General features: G+C 41.7%; 1 protein-coding gene across 1 annotated transcript in view; it reads right to left on the minus strand.

The window, feature by feature from the left end:
- The window catches only part of ACOD1 (aconitate decarboxylase 1), an 88093-nt gene extending 68097 nt beyond the window's left edge, over positions 1 to 19996 (minus strand). The window contains exon 1 of the mRNA XM_089680386.1: positions 19799 to 19996. Coding sequence (XP_089536512.1) covers positions 19799 to 19825 — 27 coding nt within the window. The 5' untranslated portion in view covers positions 19826 to 19996. The remainder of the gene's footprint in view (positions 1 to 19798) is intronic.
- Between the last annotated feature and the right edge of the window lie 4022 nt (positions 19997 to 24018).

Below are 24018 nucleotides of genomic sequence, written 5' to 3' on the forward strand. Positions count from 1 at the left end.
GCAACTTACCACATCCGTATAAGAGTCTCCAGGTCCCTTTTGCAAGGACCTAAATTGTTTCTGGTACACTTCCAGGGTTAGCAGATACTTCCGGATAATTGCATCCTTTAGGGCTTCATAATCATCGTCCTGCTAAGCTGGCAATTCAACATAAGCATCCAGGGCCTTGCCTCACATCCCTGGTGTCAGGTACTGAGCTTTACCGGAAGCTTTGCTGCTGGGCCCATGGGCAGAGAAGCGTTCCTGTGTTCTAGTGACCCAAGATTCTGAGCCTGTCGCTGCTGCTGGAGCCTAGCCATCTCCATTTCGTGCCGGCGATTAGCTTCCCTCTGCGCAGTCTGACAGCTGTGCCTGGCATTCTGCAGCCTCTCAGCCACTGCCTGGCATTCAAAGAATTGCAGGTACATCAGAGGATTCGTGTCCATAATGTGTTTCAGGGCTTCCTGCATTTGAGGAGAGTCTGCTGGTTACAGGCACTCTGGTGCTGACCTGCTCATGCTATGGTTTAGAGGTGACATTCAGTGGTACTCCAGTGTCAGTCTCTGTTTGCCCATCCTGCGAGGCAGTGTCTGAACCACTAGGCTTGGAGATAGCATGAACCCCTTCAATTTCATGTTCCCCAGGGTTTTGGTCTGTCCAGATATACTCCTGTAGGGCATGAATCAAACTTTCACGATTCTTGCCACCGATGTCAATTCCTCTTGCTTCACACTCAGCACATAAATCATTTTTTTTATATTCAGCTAAGCCAGGCATAATTGCAAGAAGAAAAGATAAAGCTGAGATAGGAAGAAGCTGTTGCTGTATGTCTCTTTAAAAAAAGAAAAAAAAAATATGCACCACTTGTCTCTAAGGACTGTTTCCACAAAGGTTGCAATCCTTCAGTGCAGAGCTAATTCCTAACACTGCACTGAATGCAGAACTATCCCACATACGCTGCCAGCCAATATGTGACAAACACAGTGCCTGACCCCTGCCCTTCTCACCAACTTGTGACAAAGGGCCAGCCAATTTCACACTGCCCCTTGATGACGTCGGTGTGACGAAACCGGTTGGGCGTAGCCTACTTGATGTGGACGTTAGAGAGCCTTGCTGGTCTGTGCTGTATGGGAGAGATCTGCGGTGAGCGTTAACTGTATCTCAACCCTTTTTTGCGATTGAAGCTGGTGTCTGTTGGACACCTTGTTTGTGAGTTTCCTTATACCTTTTTTATTAAAGAGATAAATGAAAAAAACGTATTGCACCATTATGTTCTCTTTTTTGTCCCTGAGTGTACTGCATGCTCTCATGGAGGTATGAGAAAGCGTGGAGAAGTTCATCATAAGAGCTTGGGCTGCAAAGTTGTTTGGCTGTGATTATTATTATCTGGAAGTATCTGAAACATCACCATATCTATTTGGACATCGGGTTCATTGCTCCCAGAGCACAAGCGCTGTTGCTGGTTTATAATCTGACCAGCCATTAGCTCTGGTGAGTTCATTTAATCTCCTTTGGTGGTGGATTTCTCACAATTGGTTCAAGTCACTGAAGATATATTTTTTTTTTTGGACACTAATTTGTTTGGACACTATAACTTATTTAAAACACTAATGTTTTTTGGATGATGATATACACTTTTGTATAAGTTTGTTATTAGCGCATACCTTTTAATTTGGATTACAGTCTGCAAGAGCCTGACATTGCACCTGCAATCTGTTGATCACAGGTTCAAGGATTCACAGGCTCCCAAGAAAATAGAATAAATGAATGCACTTTATTTTTATTTTTTTTATTTTTTTTTACCTGCAAAAAAAAAATGTGCATTTACTTTTTTTAAAGTGAAATTAACCATTAACCTCTGCGCTTGTGCTCTTTGCCACTTGTACCTTCTTCCATCAATCAGACCTCCATTATGGCTCTTTTCCTGACCTGTTCCACCCACTGCTTCTTTGAGGCCCTGTTCACACTTTTTCAGCACGAAGTTCAATACTCAGAAACACTCAACAAGGAAAATCCCATTCATTTCAATGGCCCCTGTTCACATTTGAGCATTTTGTCGCCTGTAGCAAAAACACCTTTTGCTAAAAAAAAAACGTACATGCACTACTTTTCAGTCAAATTTGAGCATTTTTGTCCCTATAGACTTGAATGGAAATTAAACATTTTTTTAGCATTTTTTCAGCAGTTTCAGCTCAAGCGGCAGCTCTCCTTTTCTAGTGTCACTCCACACCTTAGACCCTCCTCCATTTTGATCACAAGATGTGTGTTTATGCTTCTGGAAGCTGAGAAATTCATTACTCTCAGTCGAGGCTACCCCTGCATCTATGATCCCAGGGATCCCCATAATAAGAGTTGAGCAAGAACCATCAGAGCCTGGGAGGAAGTGGGACAAAACTAGGCAATTTATACTTTGCACGTGTTTACAGGTGTTGTGTAGGTTGCTGTGTTTTTGATGTTTTTCGCCTGTGTTTTGTGCTCAATAAACATTTTGAACATAATTTTAAGTTCTTATTTCCTCTTTGCAGTTTCACATGTGGTCACACCTGCTCTGCAGGATACTAGTACATAGTATACTAATAATGCCAAGGCCAGTAATGACCAGATTGGATGCACAAGGGATTTAATACTTTGATTGCATACACTTTGTCTTTTTGTTACCAAAAGAGGTATTTTACGGTTTTGCTAGCAACATAGGAAAGCGAATATTGCCCCAGGTATTTTAGGAAAAAACTAGTAAACAGTTGCTGGAATGCATTCGTGTGGCTCATTCTTTTCTTGATCAACGTAGTGTTTCATTTGGTGACATTCTGCCACTGGTTCAGAACTGCACTGAGCTGGCATTACCTGTTAAAGCAGACCTTCATCCTAAAGTAAAAGTCATGTTGCCTTGCCTTCTTTCTCCTCCTTGTCTTACAACAGGTGACATTTAATTGTGCTGCAAAGCTGTACCTCCTTATGTCTCACCTAGGTGAGCATTAAGCCGCAGTTCAACAGGGACCGATCACGATTCGATCCATCTATGGGCAGACTAATTGTACTGAATTCAATCCATTGATCAACTTCAATACAACCAGCTTGTCGGATTTTTTGCATACAGTTACTGCCAGCAGCTATAGTCGTTAGCAGTGATCATTGTGTTCTGCCGGCAAGGAAGGCTCCCCACCAGCAGAACATAATAGTGCTGTGATGGACCGCCTGATACCCTGCTTGGGACTTCCATCACAGCACTGCTTCTTCACTGTTGGAACACAGGAACAAGGTATTATGCAAAACTGAAACTACCTTATTGAACAGAAATACAGGTTTTTATACACTTCAGAAATAGGGACAGTCTCCACATGAACAATAAAAAAAACAATATTACACATTGGGATAAACATCCAACAACATAACGAGGTAAAGTTGACACCTGACTAATCCCATCATGTAGGAACCTCCCAGGAGAACTAGTCAACAGACAGAAACAATAGTTGACTCAATTAACAATGAAACAAATACACAACAGTAAACACATCACATCTTAAACAGATTACAGCAAGAGACCTCAGCATCAGGTTGTTTTGAGCTGATTATATTAACTTCTGCTTAGAATCTTAGTCTAGGAAGGGGTTGAAGCAGTCAATGCAGGTTTTGGCACAGAGGCCCCAAATCTGTATACTGATCCTCCAGTTCTCACAGTATGTGTGTTTTGGGGAGACATGGACTTGAATCCCAAGTAAAGCTACTCCAAAAGGTTCTCCCATGCACACCTCCTAAAGAATAGAGCCCCCTCAGATGCCAGGGCCCATGGTTAGTAGGCAAGAAGTTAGCCTGCAGTCCCTTCCAAAAGTGTTCATATGATGGTGAGGGTCTGACAAACACTGGTCAGAAAGTCATGCTGCAAACGGATCCTATTGCACAGGTGGTATCAGATGAATTCATGTGACTTTTATCCATGCAGGAGATTGCTAAAAAATGCACACTCACCAGATGTGCATAGTAAAAGCACAGTGTGTTGAACCATATATTTACCTAGGATCTGCAGGAAGCCCCCTTTAGATGGACCAGACAGACAGCATGGGAAGAGACTCCCTCCTCTGGATATGAGAGTGCTCTGCAACCATAATCCTACTGGAGTCCTGGAAATCGTTAGCTCAATAAAGAGCCAAAAAAGAAGGTGCTCATAGTGTAGTATTAATCTTGGTATCATACGCTTTCAGTCCCCTGTACAGCAGAACCTATACTCCTTGCTGCAGTGCTGTTCCTGATCCCTTTCACATGTGTGTTTGTCTGTGCTCACCTCCACCTGCATTTTTATCAATCTCCTGCACGGATAAAAGTCACATGAATTAATCTGATACCACCTGTGCAACGGTCCATTTGCAGCACGACTTTCTGACCGGTGTTTGTCAGACCCTCACCATCATATGAACACTTATTTTGTTTAAGACTTTCACAGCCGCACATGTTTCATTGCGCCAATTGCAGCACTTCATTCACTTTTTTGATATCACCAATATTCACTAGTCATTATTTTCATATTATCACTAATAATTATTATATATTTTTAGTTTTGCACTGTATTAAAAAAAATTTTCAGCACTGCACCACTTTTGTTTGTATTTCACATAAGGTTTAGGGTTCCTTTTTAGTGCATTTGCTGCTGCTCTTATCAGATTCCTGAGTGCTCGCTGTCCCTTTGTTTAGTTTTTATCTTACGTTTACCCCCTGACGTGACTAGCCTCTAGAGATGTGCACAACAGAAAAATTTGTTTCAGTTTCATTCATTAAGTAAATAATTTCCTTATTTCCTTAATTTCCTAAGTTTTCGGAACAACTTGTTTTTTCGGGAGAGTATATATTCATTGTTACGCAATTAGTATTTGAAGAAGTCTGTTATTCATTGTTATTTCGGAAGATTGGCTATAATTTATTTTGATGTAATTAAATATGTATTCATTCTTTATGGTATTAAATTGAATTCATTTCTACACTCCCAAATGACTTTATGAACAGAGGGTGGCACTGGGAGGAGTGCAGAGAACAGGAGGTGACATCCTGTGTATGGCAATGCTAAATGCAGACTGTGGAGAGAGGGAGCAGAGAACGGGACCACGTGGGATGAATGTAGCAGAAGGTGACATCCTGTGCATGGCAGTGCTGAATGCAGAGAACGGGACCACGTGGACAATGGTAGCAGGAGGTGACATCCTGTGTATGGCAGTGCAGAATGCAGACTGTGGAGAGAGGGAGCAGAGAACGGGACCACGTGGCCGAAGGTAGCAGGAGGTGACATCCTGTGTATGGCAGTGCTGAATGCAGACTGCAGAGAGAGAGAAGAGAAGAGAACGGGACCACGTGGCCGAAGGTAGCAGGAGGTGACATCCTGTGTATGGCAGTGCTGAATGCAGACTGCAGAGAGAGAGAAGAGAAGAGAACGGGACCACGTGGCCGAAGGTAGCAGGAGGTGATGTGTGTGTGGCAGTGCTGAATGCAGACAGCTGGAGCAAGTGGCTGATCAGACTGAATTTAGCAGGAGATATGTCATAACATTAAGCTATTATGATCTCACCTACTACTACATGGAGTCTGATCCAGCCACTTGCTCCTCTTCTCTGCCCACCTTTTCCATAGTCTGCATTCAGCACTGCTATACACAGAATATCACCTCCTGCTTTAACCATGTGCTCCTGCTTTCTGCTCCCTCTCTCCACAGTTTGCATTTAGCACGACCATACACAGCATCTCACTCCCTGCTCCAGCGATGTGCTCCTGCTTTCTTCTCTCGGCACCAGGCTTTTGCCACAAGTTTACAGGAGCTGCAACTACAGAGGAGGCATCGGGCATCAAGTCCTTACTGTCGGTGCCCATTAAAACAACATTGGGTGGATATTCAGTACATGCAGCGAAACCCCTGGGGACTTCTCATGGAACCTTGGTTGAGAAACCCTGATTTAATGCTATTTCTACAATAACTGATGTCATAACTACAGATTGTTGATTAGATCCAACGTTCTGGGGTTCTCTGAGATCTAAAACTTTTTGCTAAAGGTTCCTCCAAGGTTAAAAGGTTGAGAAACCATGATCTAAACAGAAGTGGCCAGGGTTTTATTCTGTGGCATTGATGTTTAAGAGCTCATTTACACATGCATTGCCCTCTGATAACTGATATGCTGCATCCTCACTGTCTGATTTTACCTCTAAAGGCCAACACCATGCTGCACAAGTATGCATCACATACTTTATTTATGCTACCGTATTTCTGTTGGCTCTGTCCACGGTGTAGAGGTACCATGAGCCATCCCTGTACTGCAGCTAGAGGCCAGTGGTGGTGTCGGAGTCATCCCTGTAATGCTGTGAGAAGCCAGTGGTGTTTTTCCTGTCTCCATTCCATAATCCTAGTGATGGAAGTTTTCCCTACCTGTGGAAGAGCTGGATATATTATGCGCATTTAATATGCGTTTGTGGTGAGTGCATTCATACAGCAGTTCCTAGCACGAAGGTACTTTCACCTATTCATCACGGAGATTAATTGGATTTTTTTTGCTATCTTATCCTGAATCATCTTATTTTATATTGGACTGTTCACGGTTGTCACTTTATATTTATTTACTAATATCACTTTCTCGCTGTCAATTTGCAGGACACTCATGCAACATTATTCACGCCAGCACTAAATTTAAGTGCCTCACTTTGAATCTGCTACTATTATTACATTATTTATTCATTCATTTATGGATCAGTACCTTGGTTTCATCATATTATATTGCGCTGCATTTTACGTTTCCTTTTAGTATGCATCTCATGCCCAGTCCTCATTAACTTGAATGGTTCGCGTTCGGCGGACACTACTTCCTACTGAATACAGCAGGGAGTATAATTCTTATTGTGCGCCAAGCACAATGTTCACAGAAAAAAATACAACCCTGTGTCTGCCTTTGCTGCTTTTGAGGGTAGTAAAAATGCAAATCAACCGCCTGTTTTTACCATTCCCAAAATCTCAAATGTAAACTTTGCATTAGAGCAGCAAATGGAGGAATTTATGACTCAAGTTGTAACTTTGTAATAAATCTCCAAGCATTCTGAACTACTCCAGACCAGCGCCTCATGCAGTCTCTGCAGGCATGTAGGGTACTAGCTCAAACGTCCCATCTCAGCTTGCTATTTGAAAGCATAGATGAATAGGAGCCCAATTATCACTTCCTTCAAATTGTTTTTTACTGAAATATCAGTAGGATAGCTGCTTTCATGATGCCCCTGCCAATGATCATCTTTCCCCAAAGAGTAACTCCACTTTTTTTTTTTAAAAAAACCCATACCTTTCTTGGTGGATTGAGTACATTGCTTTGTTGAAGATTCCTACTTTTGTGTGTGTTCATGTGCTGAATCTGTATGCTGCTCAATCATGCGCTAAATACAGAGTGAATCTGTATGGGAGTGATTTTGTAATTGTCAGTCAGGTGCTGCACCTGCAGGGCTCTAAAATGAGGAAAGCTACAGAGTCTGCATCCCGTTAGACGTGATGTCCCTCTGAGACTATCCCACTAAAAATGACATTTTGTTGCAGGGGGTGCTCAATCTAACTTGTATCTTAGTACAGAATTCTGGGAAAATCAGTAAGCCAATCACACAAGCAGGAAATGACTTTTCTGGGGGCGCGTTCTGTACAACATCTGTGTACATAATGCTTCCAGGTTGCCATATTGCATTTTACAGAAAATTACTGCGCTGCTCATTGAAAAGCAAAAGGTCACTTTTAGCAATATTCAATTACAATATGAATTGTCACAATTGCATATGCTTTTTTTTTTTTTTTTAACTTTTTATGCCATGAAAGTAGAGTTACCATTTGGAATATAAGGGTGTGGCGCTGTTCCCAAATTTAGGTTATGCTGACACCTCTGAAGTAGTATAAACCTACAATGCACTATGAAATTAAGTTTGATCCTTAGATCGTGAAAATTCTATTGTTCTACAGGACAAGATAGACTAATATGCAGTACGTGGGCCGTAAACAGGGCTGAATAAACTCAAAAGAGGAAGATCTAAAAAAATCCCCTATGTCTAGCATCTTCAAGATACCACAGAATAAAAGTGTGTTACTTAAAAGGGAAACATAACTAGATTCTCACGTATAATAATGTGTTAAATCCAGTTTGTAATTTATCCAATTATCCAGTTTAAAATCCAGCAGCAAATCTGTCACACAACTGCTCCTGTTTAGCTTTGCCTTGATGTTTGACAAAATTGATAAATATCCCCCCAGAGTAGGTTTTTTTTCCACACTTATACAGAGATGCACTAGACAGATTAGGTAGGTTTATAAATTGTGTCAAATGGTACCTTCCGTGAATAATATCCACAGAAGTTTGCACGATTTCAATATATGCAATACTGTATTTTAATTGCTTTCCTGTCTAATGCCCCAGTACACACGATAAGAAAATCATATGAAAAAATTAGCAAAACCACTGATCGAACGATTTTCTCTTTGTTGATGAGCAGGATGTTTTAACCAATAATGATATTGTGAACTAAAAAATCCAGTTGAACAACAGTGAAAAATGTTGTCGCTTTGCACACAAACACCCGATTTTCTATGTGATATGACGGTTGTACGAAAAAAAATCTATCAAGCGCTATCACGCATGAGCGGAAACAGAAGATGACTCAGATGTTTATGTCCAAGGAATCTTCGTAAACACGAACAAAAATCCAAATGTTAAAAGTAGATTGGCCTAATGAGATAATGAAACCAGAATGATGCATATTATATTTTATGTATCACTATTTATGTATATAGATAATGTAATAAACTATATTATAAGGTCACACGCACACTGCATCACTTCGAATGATTTTTTTAGATTGGTTAATGTGGGCCACGATTTTGACCAACGAACGCCTCTCGGTCGTCGGATGACCGATTGGTCGACTTTCTAATCATGTATTCCCACCTTAAGAGCGAGCATATACATTTCAAAGAACTAATACAGTATGGCAGGACAATTAGGGCAAAAGGAGAAAGTTTCCCTGTCTCCAAATCATTTTCTTACAAATGTGGCTTCTTAGCCCATATCTTCTTGGGATATTTACTCACTTTTATCTGTGTTTGTTATTCTATTTTTCATTATAATTTTTTCGAAATTATTTTTATCCATTATTCTTTTTCTCTTTCTTTGTTTCTCTTTTCATTCCACTTCACTTTCTTTTTTTTTCTTTTCCTCCTTTCTTGTTCTCTGAGATCACTGTTTTTGATACAGTGGTTTTATATGTCTTATTACAATGTATTAGTAGGTGTATCCTCGGGATTCAGGAGTGCTGATTAGGACAGGTGTTCTTTATTAACCAATACCTATATAAGACAGCACTTTTGCTGTTTTCTTTGTTATGATTAAGCACGAGATCTTGTGAAATGCGTTAACAGGTCCTGTATTCATGTCCTGGTGGTTTGTGTGTCCTATGGATCAATAAATATACACTATATTCATCTATGCTCCGGGGTGCGGCTGACCCTTCTTCCTGTTGCATTGTGTGTGGTTGCGAGCCAGAGCCTGTACCTGACGTGGATTGATCTGGATTGTTTGCCTAAGCCAGGGGTAGGCAACCTGCGGCTCTCCAGCTGTTGCAGGACTACAAGTTCCATCATGCCTCTGCAAGTCATAGCTGTAACTGTCAGTTTTGTAATGTTGCAATGCCTCATGGGAAATGTAGTTCCACTACAGCTAGAGAGCCGCAGGTTGCCTACCCCTGGCCTAAGCGGTATACCTTAGTTCTTTGGATAGAGAATGCAGAACTGTGGATCAGTAGAACTGTGTGTTAATAAATTTGAATTGAGAATCAGCAGAAGCGGACTAGGATAAGGTGAAAGATGTTGTCGTGAAAATAATTTAACAGTACAAAAGGTGACCCTAACAAAGGGGTGGGTTGTAATAGGTCTACTCTTAGAGGAGGCAGGATAATGCCTTCCAAAAGGGCAGTAATTGCAGCCTGTTCTAGTTCAAGCCATGGTTTAGTAGTCTTCTGGGTGCACCAATCAACCACTCTTCTTAAGGGCTACTTTTTTACAGTTTCATAGATCTGCTTTAATCTTTTTAGCCAATGGGCAAATATTCAATTCATAAATCCATTTTAACTTAGCGGGAATCAGCATGCCCAAATATTTAATATGTGAAGATAATCAGTTAAAAGTAAAATTGTCATTGTAGTCTCTGTATTTGTTGAGGAGACAACATTATTATTATACAGGATTTATATAGTGCCAGCAGTTTGCTCAGCTCTTTACAATATAAGGAGAGACAATACAGCAACAATACAGTTCAATACAAGATGGATAGGAGGGCCCTGCTCATTGGAGCTTACAATCTAGGAACATAATATTAAGGGCTTCTGATTTTGAAACGTTAATTTGGTCATTAGAAAGTGCCCCATAAATCTCCAGCTCTTGTACAAGACTGAAAGGGAAGTTTGAGGGGATGAAAAAAAAAAATCAAATCATCTGCATATGCTGCAACCTCATGAGCATACTTAGAAATATTAAGGCCTGTAATTACCTGATGAGACCTAATAACAGTTCAAGAGAGAATAAATATAAGGGTAGATAAAAAGGACAGCCTTGTCGGGTTCCGTTTTCAAAAAGGCCCTGATCCATGCCAACATATTCATCCCTAAACTCACTCTATCAAAAGGCTTTTTCCACAATAGTGGATAAGAGAATAAAGGAAATGTTTTTCTCTTTGACCAGATGTACAATACTCAACATTCTCTGAGTGTTGTCTCTCACATCTCATTCAGGTATCAATCCAGACTGATTGGGATGCAAATATATTGGACTGCAAGTGTACCTCATCCCTAATATGCAATACGAAAAAGACACAAAGCCTAATGGGATTTTTACTAATACATTAAGTGGACAACCTCATGTGGTACATTAAACATATTTATTGAAATGCATCTTCCAAACACATTATATAAAAACAATACTTGGCTAACGAGCCCAAGAACTAACAGCATCATCTACTATGGCATCAATGTCCTCCAGGGGTTGACGCGCTTTGCTTGTTAGCTTCTTCAGGACCCCAAACCTGGAAGCGAGGAAATCAAATGCCTAAGCTGGAAGGTGTGTGTGTGTGTATGTGTATGTATGTGTATACACAGTGTCACAAAACCATCATAAACCTTAAAAAAAAAACAAAAAAAAAACATTCTCCGCAGACTCACATGCTAACATAAACGGTGATGCGAGGCAACAGCACCCACACAGAGGGTCAAAACATGGTCTTGGGTGAGCATCCACATCCAGAGCCCCTCCCCGTCGTCCCCAATCAAATAGAACCCTGCAAGGAGAACAAAACTAATGAAGGAAAAGGGCAGGGGAAAGAGGGAGAAGGAAAGGAGGGGGGGGATAATACCGCCCAAGTATAACTAGCAGTAGATCACTAACAGACTCAAGAGTCAAGCAGCAGATGTATTTATATATGCAAGTATTATCCATATGTAAAATATTCCATGGGTGCATTCCAAAAAGCAATCTAATTATAATATGTATGAAAGTCGGTATGGAGATATCCACATTCTAAGGAATCATAACCATCTCCGGCAAACCATTCCTCAACACCTACCTGGTAATCCCATCCAAATGGAAGGTGCAAAAGGAATGCAAGGCCGCATAAATCTTGTATAATGCAAATACGCTCCTTTCAGTAATTAAATGTCTCATATGTGTCAGTACACAAAATCTTCTAAGTGTGGCTCCTGCAATCACAAAAAACAATAGCCATGCTTAGTAATCCCTTAAATAACAATTTCATCCATCAAACCAAGTCAAAACACCATATCTAATACCTTAAAGTCACTATATCGCGTCAACCGTCCACTGTGTGTGCCTCCCATATGGTGCCTAAACCGGCATGCGGCGGAACGCATAAATAGTGTCAATCAGGGACAGCACCTCCGCCAAGATAAACCACAGGGCGGAAGTTGACCACGCATCCCAGAGGTTTATTCACGCGAGCGCACGCATAGCGCTTCTGCCTTAACAAGATAGTGGGCGAAAGTGCCCATAATGAAAGCACACACAGCGCACGCGCGCCCTCCTCAATAGAGGTCGCAGCCCCACCACCCAATGCCCATAGGAGAAAATAGACAGCACCCAAACAGCATAAAATGGCCAATACCCGGCAGCCACCACCTCAGCTCCACTACCCCCCCCCCCCCCCCCCCGAGTCATTACTTTGTAAAATCACCTTTCACTGCAAGACTTATTGGGTATGTCTCTACCAGCTTTGCACATCTAGAGAGTGAAATTTGTGTCCATTCCTCTTTGCAAAATAGCTCAAATTCTGTCAGATTGGATGAAGAACGTCTGAGCATCAGTTTTCAAGTCTTGCCACAGATTCTCAATTGGATTTAGGTTTGGACTTTGACATTCTAACATATGAATATGCTTTGATCTAAACCATTCCATTGTAGCTCTGGTTGTATGTTTAGGGTCGTTATCCTGCTGGAAGGCGAACCTCCGTCCCAATCTCAAGTCTTTTGCAGACTAACAGGTTTTCTTCTAAGATTGCCCTGTATCTGGCTCCATCCATCTTTCCATGAACTCTGACCAGCTTCCCTGTCCCTGCTGAAGCAAAGCATCCCCACAACATGATGCTGCCAACACCATGTTTCACAGTGGGGTTATTTTCAGGGTGATGTGCAGTGTTAGTTTTTCACCACACAGAGTTTTGCTTTTAGGGCAAAAAGTTCAAGTTTGGTCTCATCTGATCAGAACACCACCTTCCACATGTTTGCTGTGTCCCCCACATGGCTTCTTACAAACTGCAAACGGGACGTCTTGTGGCTATCTTTTAACAATGGCTTTTTTCTTGCCACTCCTCCATAAAGGCCAGATTTGTGGAGTGCACGACTAATAGTTGTCCTGTGGACAGATTCTCTCACCTGAGGTATGGATCTCTGCAGCTCCTCCAGAGTTACCATGAGCCTCTAGACTGCTTTTCCAATTAATGCTCTTCTTGCCCGTCCTGTCTGTTTAGGTGGACGGCTGTGTTTTGGTAAGTTTGCAGTTGTGCCATACTCTTTCCATTTTCAGATGATGGATTGAACAGTGCTCTGTGAAATGTGCAAAGCTTGGGATATTTTGTTATAATCTAACCCTGCTTTAAACGTATCCACAACTTTATTCCTGACATGTTTGATGTGTTCCTTGGCCTTCATGATGCTGTTTGTTCACTAATGTTCTCTAGCAAACCTCTGAGGGCTGCCCAGAACAGCTGTATTTATACTGAGATTAAATTACACACAGGTAGCCTCTGCTAATTAGGGGACTTCTGAAGGCAATTGGTTCTACTAGATTTTAGTTAGTGGTATCAGAGTAAAGGGGGCTGAATACAAATGCATGCCACACTTTTCAGATATTTGTAAAAAATTTAGAACCATTTATCATTTTCCTTCCACTTCCCAAATGTGCCAATTTTTTGTTGGTCTATCACATAAAATCCCAATAAAATACATTTACATTTTTGGTTGTAACATGACAAAATGTGGAAAACTTCAAGGGGTATGAATACTTTTTCAAGGCACTGTATATCCAAGAATATGCATTGTAAGGTATAGAAAAGTAAGAATAATCTTGGTCTTGAGGACGTGTAGTTCGCCATGAATCAGTTGGTAAGAATGGAGAAGCTGAATATGACAGATGGGAGGCTCAATATAACAGATGGGAGGCTCCCCTGGACACATCAAGTAGGGGGTCAAGAGCTAGATTCAAGTCACCTCCAATAACAAGTGCCCTCTCTATGCTGGTACTATGCTATATGTTCTAGAAATCTTTCTAGAAAAACAATCATTTTGGAAGATACAGTGTAGGTTGGCCAGGGTGATTTTATGCTCCAATATAGTTTCCTTCACAATCAAATAGTGTCCATCATTGTCCGAAATAACATCAGTCTCCCTACAGGGAAGTTGGTTTGAAAGAAGGATAGAAACACCTTTTGTATTTAGAATTTGGGGGAAGCACTGTGATATGCAAAGGGAAACCTAGAGCAATGCAAACTAGGGTTCTCATTCATGAGGAAATGTTGCAGAAACACCACTTGAGCCTTGATGCAATTTACTTGTTTTTACAAAGCTTGACATTGCAGCCAGAGTGCCGGAATCGGTGTATGGTACTGTTGGTACTAATAGAACTGTTCTAGAAATTTGGTGTCAAACTCCAGTTTGAGGTTCACTAACACATTTTTCAGTCAATACCTCCTGTGACACAGATGATAAATTGTATCACTTGTTTGTGAAGAAAACTGAAACACTTTTAAGGGTATCAATGTTAGCACCATTGTTTGTATTTAACTGTCTTATGTGTTATATGTATAACCAATTAGATCATTGATGTTAATTAGGATGGTCATACACAGATCTTAGTTTACCCTGAAGGCTGGATTTCTCCACAAATCTGCTGCAGCGGCTATTGGATTAACTATCAGAATACCCAAACAATGGCTGCATCTATTTGGATGCAGCCACTGTTCGGCCCACAATTTTCTGTCTGGCTCCTTTGATTTTTCAATTGAAGGATGTTGGACGGCAGAGTGGCAACAGGGCAATCCATGTAGCCAGTTTCATCTAGCTTATTTGCGTTCAAACTGGGTGAAGTTTGCATGTTACAAAGCCAACTTTACTTATTTTTTTGTGGGTATTTCTAGAACCCTTATGGAGGTATGTATAAATAATATATATTTTATTATAAAATCCATACATGTGTTATAAAATATCTAAGTTTTGGATGAAATCAAGTCAGTCAAGGATAAAAAAATATATATTTTATCCGTGGATGATCCTTGCAGGAAATATTACAAAGCATTCTTTTTTGGATTGCAGAACTGAAAACTATACTTCACAGTTTTACTTCAGAGAACCCACAGATATGTTTCTTAGAAACAGGGAGCTACATTTAGAGAACAGTTCCCTTTTCTGAGCATTGTATTTCTCTCTCACAAAAGAAGCTTATGTGCAGGTTTCACACCCTGCATTAAAAGAATGTACTGCTCTATGGGAATGGTTCTCAAATGTTTTAATCAATGTATTCCTAAATTCAGGTACCCCCCACCAAGAGGTTTCAAGCTTAACATCTATTTAAAAATGTTGATTTCCTTTTTGATTCATATGGTGACTCTGTACATGTAATAAACAAGTATCTGCATTTCCAGAAAAAAAAAAGAGACAAAATATATCCTCCGAATTCTCAAGTTGGTCCGTGTTTTCCACAATTTTACTTTTTAGTGTCACAGATGGCAGCTGACTTGTATGTCTGCAGAAGCATCAAGTCTACTTCCCCTTTCATTTTTGTTTAGAAAATCCATATTCATGCATATAGACAACAATAAGGTTACATACTGCTAAATCTGCCACAGCTGGAAAAAAGTGTAAGCGATCAACCCAAAATAAAGACAGAGAAACAATATTAGTGCCTGGAACAATAGATCAAGGCAGGGATGCTCAACCATTTGAACAGTTAGGGCCACTTAAGTGATTTGGTAATTGGTCACAGGCCACAATAAAATTAAATGGTTAAGAATTTTGAATTTATTGGTATCACTCAGCCCGGGATGAGGAGCTGGCGCTATATAGGAAGCACCAGCTCGCTGTGCTCAGGTGCTCTGGGTTAGCAATCCAAGATTACGATCAATGGGTTACCAACCCCAAGTATGCACTTCCCTGGTTTGAGGTCATGGGCCACATTAGAGGGCTCCATGGTCATGGGTTGAGCACTCCTGGGTTAAGGATTTGTGTCCATTGGCATCGATTTGACATCACATTGAAATTCTTCAGAATTCTTTGAAAGGTGCATTGGACCTGCATTTCAACTGCCACAATATCATGGACCATTTAATATCACAGTGGCCAATATTCTGTAGAGACTCAATGATCTTTTAGTTTCTAGTACCACAGTTATGACACTGCTAGATGTAGGGCTCAGCTACAGAAATACTTGGTCAGAATGGTTTATCATTTATTACTGTGGCCATTTTCCTATTGTTGCCTTGTTGGGTGTGTAGCCCAAATAATTCCTCCTTTTCTAGCCTGTGTATGTCAAAGGGTGTGGCATTGCTGGAAGGATCATTGTCATCCGGAATCAGGGTATCCATACATCAGCTGCTCCTTCAAGGGTAAGCACTACATTGGATTATTGGAGTCAAAGCTTCACCTCATCCACCAAGCTAAGTGACATTTTGCAAAATTAACACATCTACTCCTTTAGTATATCATCCCAGTTTTTTTAAAATATTTCTGTAGCAAAAGCAGGGTGCTTTAAGGAGAAGCATAGTGGAAACCTTGATTCATTTTCTTTCCTTGGCTTGGAACATGTACGAAAACCTATAAGAGGAGGTGATGAACACCACACCCTGCTTAAGTGTGAAGTGTAGTTGATTTATATGATCAATACTAGGGTCCCCTTTGGCTTAAATAATAGAATGGATGTTAATCTCTTCTTGAAATGGTAAATGAATGATGATTTTGTTATTTCCATTCCATATTTGAAATGTATACATCCATGGTGTGAACAGTGTTGCCGTTGGGCATTTATGATATTTGTGGTGCTCCCTATTGCTATGTTCTATGGGACAAGGTTTTCTTTCTTTGAAGGGTCATTGATTCACCTTCACCTGTAAATACTTAGACTAAATGATGATTTTAATTAAGTATGTACCGTGCCCATTTATTGTGGGTTGTTACACTATGTAAGTTTGTATTTTAGTTTTCTGATGTAAGCTTTGAGAAAGGCTGTGGCCGAAACGCATCAGTTTAAATGGATTTTATATCTTCTACTGTTCAATAAAGAAATGAGTTGCCGGCTATATTGCTACATTTCTGTAGCACCCTGCCCTAATTAGGCTAAGTTTAGTTTTTGACTCTGCTGTACTCAGTGGAGTGGTGATCTTTTTTTTTTTTTTTGGTCTGGGCAGGTTTCTCCCAGTTTGGTGGTTAATTTCCCCTGTCCACGTCTGTAAGAAGCTTCCAAAGAATGAAGCAGGAGGTCCAACCACTGGAGTTATGAATATTTATTTGCTCTTAGCCAATCCCTGGGAAGGGCACCCAGAAGGAGGCTGAGGAAGAAGATACATTTATGTGAGGCTTGGTCAGAGTGTTCTTGTCCTGAGGTTGCTGCTACTGGGGTGCAGCCTGTGTACTGGAGTTGCTGTATGGGCCTCTGCATGTGTTTGACTGAGGGCCTGAAGGACATCTGATTGAGAGACAGTTGCTGAAGGGTAACACCTGTGGAGGCTGGTCTGGAGAAGGACACTCTTTCCTCCTCACTGGAGTGTGCTGCATGCAGGCTGGGTGGTAGGCATCTGTCCTTGGACTTTGTGAATAAAACTTTGATTATGGACTTCAAGTGCATGTGCTTTGGGATATATGTGGCAGAGGTTGCTGTAAGGACTGGGACTGCTCACATCACAGAGTTCCAGATTAGCTGGCCATTACCTCCTACCCCCCAGCAAAGGCTGTTACAATATGATTTTGTCTAAAGTGTGCCCTGCCATTAATTTTTCCTGATGTTTTGGAGTATTTTGCACCCATACCCCTTCCCAGTTCAAGTTTTTAATTTAAGATGTTCCCTAGATTCAACCTACATTTGTCAGTTTGCTTGGAACTGTGTCTAGGTCTAGCAGCGTCAATTCTCAGATATCAGGGGGTAAGCGCTACATAAGTGTTTAGTTATCCCACTGAACTATACATGCGAACTGTACATGCGTGCCGTCACCTATAGCAAGTGACAGAAGACTGTGGACATTTTGCCTATTTTTGTGCTGTACTTGTGCACTGTCTAATTTTAAGAGAGTAGCTGCAGTGTCTGACCAGTGTTTCTCAGAAAGACGGAATTCAAAGGGGAAAGCACATCCTGTATTTGGTGCATTCTCAACCAGGCATTAAGTAGTTAACTGTTTTCACAGCTGGAGCCTGGCCTGCCAGGGAAAGTTTGGCAGCTGAGGAAGAAAGGCAGTGCCATCAATTACAAGAAGAGGGCATGGCTGAGCTGAGAGATTGTGCATGTGGATCAGGTGTAGCAATATGGCACATTTTGGAATCCTTGGTGGCTGGGAAATACTGATGTCAGGGGGGAGCGCTGTGTCCCCAGGGCCTCTGGACAAGATGGCTGAATTACAAGACTATCTCACAGATACTGGTATGCGTCTGGTATATGATGCGACAATTGAGAAAGAACAGCCCTTCTAGAATTTATCACAGGTTTTGTATGCAACTGCACTCAGAACCCAAATTTATCAAACAGGGCACAAGTGTGTATATGTAGACAGATTAACATCTGCTCAAAGCTGGCACTTGTATTAATTTTTTTTTTTACACAGGAAACAAGAGTATCTTTTCACTCCCATAGCAATTGTTAGCTTGTGGAAAAGAGAAATGCATATATTAAGTGTAAACCTGAAAGGGTGTGATATGGATTTTAGGGAGAACCCACATGCTGATTTTTTATTTTTTTGGGGGAGGTGTCAAATGTCCAACCTGCTTTGTGTATATTCTGCTGTCAGCTGTAAGTGAATTGATTGGTGAAATATCACATGCTATAATTGGCTTACATAAGTCAAGTAATCAAGAGATCTTGTGATATTCCTTACTGAATTAAGCCCTTTGTATGATCTGTATGTAGCGCTACCTTCTTGGGCGCCACAGAGTTTTTGGATCCCCTCTAAGCTCTGCACAGCCAGGCAGCACACATTTTCCAACACTCTAATCCAAAGTCAGTAAAACAGTCCTTGAGGTTTTGGGATTTAGGGGTATATGGAATGCCCAAGAAACTGTACAAATTTGAGGACAAACTTTAGCAAAAATGGGCAAAACAAAAAAATAAGTAGCCAGTCTAGTAAGTCAGACCCCAAACGAAAATCTCCTCATCCACTCAGCTGTCTTGAGAGCGACCCTGAGCAAGGGATTCCAAGATCTACAGAGAAGTAGTCCCACTGAGAACTAGTTGGTGTCACAAATTAGCCTGCAGCTTCTTGTTTGTGTATTCTTACCTCCTTGCTCCAGTGCTAATCCTGATCCCTTTCACGTGTGTTTGTCTGTGCTCACCTATGGGTGTCGTCTGCTGTTCTCTGGGCTTTATTTCCTTCCCTTCCATCACTTCCTGGCCCGCCTCCTTGTTTGCCTGCCTATATAAGACATGCTCAGTCTAGGACACTTTGCCTGAGCAACTTCTTAGTTGTCTGAGCACCTGTGTGTTGCTAACTCCTGCATTTGACTACTTGTGTACAGATCCCAGCTTTGTTCTCTGATCGTGCTTGTTTTCTGCCCGTCCTGACCTCGGCTAGTCTATCGGATTTCCATTTGTCCCCTCCCATTGTACTCTGCTCCCGCGAGCAGTTTCCACATCCTCAGCTGGGCGTACCCGGGAGCCGCAACCTGGTCCCAGCTTACTGCAAGTCCATCCCCACCATCAGGGAAAGAAGCAGGCTGGGGCTTAGTCTCCGCGCCCTGGGGAACCCCAAGTTGACTCACTACCACAGGTGCTGACAGGTCCCTTCTTTGACCCAGGGGGTGTGAAAGTACTCACAATGTCCTTTTTCCTGTAGCTTAGTGGGTTGCAGCTGCTTTCAAGCCTTACACTGGGCTGGCTCCTTCCCTGCTGTTGGATTTTAGACACATATAATACTTCTTTTAGTGTCTTAAGGTGATTATGAATGAAAGACGTTGAAATAAAAAATAAAGTGTGATTTTATTTTATCACACATTGGCTTAAAATAACAATGTAAACCGTATCATGAACAGTTCCATGTAGATAAAACCAGAAATATCAAGCAGAAGTTTAAAGAAAAGTTACCATTATTGTCATGGCTGTCCTGGCCATGTGCTGTTCCGCCCTTCATGTGATCTTGTCTTCTGAGTCCGAGTAAGAAGACGGAAGTGATGTTAATGACTGTCTTGTCTTGTAGCACCTGTTCCAGCTTTTCAGAAAGTCCTTATGTATGTCTGTTTGAACAGCCATGTGTGTGTGTCAAAGTATCAGTGTTAGCGTGTGTGTGTGTTATGTATGAAAGAGTGTCTGTCCACTGTCCTTTATGGACCTTTTATGAAGCGAATAAGCATCATACCTCGTGATCTTAATACCTTGTATGGAAATCAGTACTGCTAGCAGAGCAATTTCATAGAAGGCAGGGGACGCTATATATATGGAGATTTGATGGACAGGTACATATGCTGATGTACATAATACTGTAAGCTGATGATGTAACCTCAGCTATTCATATTTAAATGATAATATAACTTAGGTACTTATCTTTACAACATATCAATGTATAATCACTAATCTATATATGTATCAATATTATAAATTATACTAAATACACACAGATACTATTAAAAATACATTAAGTAATAGTAAATCTATAATGAGTCACTCCTAATACCCTTGACATTTACTAGAGACTTCTAACCAACTATGCCTTAATATAGCCTTCAGCTGGTTTAGCTGGTCTCAGCTTAACTAACTCATATCTTTCGGTCTCAGCTATAACTGAAGCATTAAATAATATCATCGGCTTAAGGCGAACATTCAAACATTTTAATATTAATTATGATTAATCATAAAAAACAAATATTTTGCAAGCTTGCCATCAATATAATATAAGTGCCGAATTATAAATTTGATTAATATCCTTCACCTGCTGACAGGCTGTATTTCCTTGTAGACTGTGGGACAGTGGAGATTCTTCCATCGAGCTTAGGCCTGTAGGTAGGCCCCTATCCACTGGTGCTCTCTCACAGGCTCCACACTCCAGCACCTTCCTTCACTCCATCTTCCACCTGACTCCTCTGCTATTCAGGCTCTCCCCCATTTAAGGGCTGTCCTACTCACCATGCCAGGCCTCCTGCCTGGGTATTGGTGAGGTTCCATCAAACTTGCACATCAGGCCTCCTCTGCCCAGCTTGCCTGAGGTAACCTCACTGCCTCACTCCCAGGCTGACTCATCCCAAGCCTCTGATTCAAAAATCCTATCTAGCTAGTGGGTGCTACATCTATACAGTTATTCAATAATCATCCACATCTGAAATTCGTACTCCAACTTTCACCTATTTGCACAGCACATCTGTGGGTTCTCAGCCAGGATTGACTAAATGCTGAGATTCTAGAAATGTAAAGTTCCGCTTTTCTGCTGTGCGCTGACACAGTGTTTCATGCAAAACAACAAGGCCTTGGTTAACAACATGATATCTTGTGTCACTTTGCTTGAGGCTAGGCCACATTAATGTTGTCCGTTTCACATGCATTTGTTTGTACACTGCTTAGGTTTGAACAATCCATGAAATTTCTGCTCATTTCAATGTGTCTGTACACGGTTTAACTTTTACCAATCTGTAAAACTTAATTTCAACCATTAGTCCTTTTGTCAATTTATATGTGCAATTTACACTTTTATGTCTAACCATCATTTGACCATATGAACATTTTCCTACACCTCAATCTTGTTAATATTTTTTGGGTCTTGTTGGTATAGGAGATAGTAATCAATATTAACTGCTTGCCGCCCTGCCACTGTATATATACGTGTGCAGGGCGGCAGTGGAGCGCAAAAGCACATTTTAAAACGGGCTCCGCGCTCCCGACACTTTCGCGGGTAGGGGGCGCACGTGCGCTCCCGCTGACCCGCGGGTGACACCATTCGATCCAGGAGGGATCAATCATTAGATTTCAGCCAGTGATTTCTGGCTAAAATCGGATGATCGGTCCCTGTCCTATCCTGTCCTGTGTTGACATTTTACACAGGGCAGGATATGATGTAATTCTTTTCTGCCTGGACACATTCCGTTCCAGACAGAGAAGAAGACACATTTAAACGTGAGTAAAACAGCACACTGACAGTTAGAACACTCTAGAGGACACATTTAACCCCCCTGATCGCCCCCCCCCAGTTAACCCCTTCACTGCCCTGTCACCAGTGTCACTGATCAGTGAAGCGATTTTTACTGATCACTGTATCAGTGTCGCTGGCGACTTCCAATAGTGCTAGCGCCCCTCCCAGATAGCGCCAGTTTGCCCACCAGTACACCAATAAAGCCGTTTAACCCCTTAATTCCCCCCCCAGTTAACCCCTTCACTGCCCTGTCACCAGTGTCACTGATCAGTGAAGCGATTTTTACTGATCACTGTATCAGTGTCGCTGGCGACTTCCAATAGTGTTAGCGCCCCTCCCAGATAGCGCCAGATTGCCTGCTAATACACCAGTAGTCCCGTCTAACCCCTTGATCGCCCCCCCCCCCCCCCTGAGTTGACCCCTTCACTGCCCTGTCACCAGTGTCACTGATCAGTGAACCGATTTTTACTGATCACTGTATCTGTGTCGCTGGCGACTTCCGATAGTGTTAGCGCCCCTCCCAGATAGCGCCAGTTTGCCCGCTAGTGCACCAGAAATCCCATTTAACCCCTTGATCGCCCCCCCCAGTTAACCCCTTCACTGCCCTGTCACCTGTGTCATTGATTACAGTGAACAGATTTTTACTGATCACTGTATTAGTGTCACTGGTGACTTCCGATAGTGTTAGCGCCCCTCCCAGATAGCGCCAGTTTGCCCGCTAGTGCACCAGAAATCCCATTTAACCCCTTGATCGCCCCCCCCCCAGTTAACCCCTTCACTGCCCTGTCACCTGTGTCATTGATTACAGTGAACAGATTTTTACTGATCACTGTATTAGTGTCACTGGTGACTTCCGATAGTGTTAGCGCCCCTCCCAGATAGCGCCAGTTTTCCCGCTAATGCATGGGATTTTTTTTACCTAAAACATGTAGCAGAATACATTTTGGCTTAAATTTATGACTAACTTTGAGTTTACGATATATTTTTTATAGCTGGAAGTAGAAAATATTGTTTTTTTTTCAATATTTTCGTGGTTTTTTTGTTTATAGCGCAAAAAATAAAAAGCGCACAGGTGATCAAATACCACCAAAAGAAAGCTCTATTTGTGTGAAAAAAAGGACGTAAATTTTGTTTGGGTACAGCATTGCATGACTGCGCAATTATCATTTGAATTAGTGCAGCGCCAAACAGCAAAAAAAGGCTGGTCATTAAGGGGGGTAAATCCTCAGGAGCTCAAGTGGTTAAAAACAACAACAAAAAAAAAAACTCTAAACATTTACTCTAGGTTTACACTTTTGTGGTTCTGTGGGCCGTGTTTGGTCAGGCATGAAAGCCCATTCATTTTAATATGCTGCCATGACTGTTTTTCATGCAGGGAAAAAAGGTTCCTGCACCATTTTTAAACCGCAGGGCTGGAAATCAATTGGTACTTTTGAGCCATGTGATTTTCCAGCGGTTCTCACACCTACAAACGTGCTATGGTTTTAGATGCATGGGGGTGCCATTAGGTATGTATGGCCGCCCCTGGCTTCTGTAAAGTGCAGCACGTTGCAGTTGCAGGTGCAGAAACGGCTGCAATTCCCACACCCGCAACCAACCGCAATAGGGTGAGCCCAGCCTTAGCGCCGGTTCACACTTTGTCCCCACAGGAATCACTCAGAAATGCCCTGTGCTTTCCTGTGTTATTCACTGCAGTTCTTTTCGGTGTGCTTTTAGCCCATTCATTTTGAAAATTGCACTGCACCAAAAGTAGTGCATGCACTACTTTTAGAAACACACTGCAATCGGATCTCATGGTGCTTTTGTACCACGCGATCTGGTGCGGGCAAACTCACTGTTCTTGCGACCTGTGTTTGGGGTATCATTAACCTATTAGGGCCTTCCTCCATGTTACCTTGTTGAGAGCCAAAATATAGGGGGACATAATAGGCATACCTGCAGTGTGGGTTCTTCTGGGCTACACTAGGCACTATGGATTGGGTCACTCGCCCTACATATGGGGTACCTATGATGCCCCGGGACAAAGCAGAGACCACTTTCAGAGAAAACCAACCTTAACGCGGTGCTCCAGCTTAGAGATAGCCGGAAGAAGTGTACACTGAGGGAATAAACTCAATTCCAGTTAACCCTCTGGTCCCATGCACTCCTTTGCTGTAACTCTTGCATTTAGAAGGAACGTGCTGAGCCT

The sequence above is a fragment of the Staurois parvus genome, unplaced genomic scaffold (assembly GCF_062004578.1).
Source record: "Staurois parvus isolate SC_StPar_1 unplaced genomic scaffold, SC_StPar_1.0 ptg000243l, whole genome shotgun sequence".
NCBI classification, from domain to species: Eukaryota; Metazoa; Chordata; class Amphibia; order Anura; family Ranidae; genus Staurois; species Staurois parvus.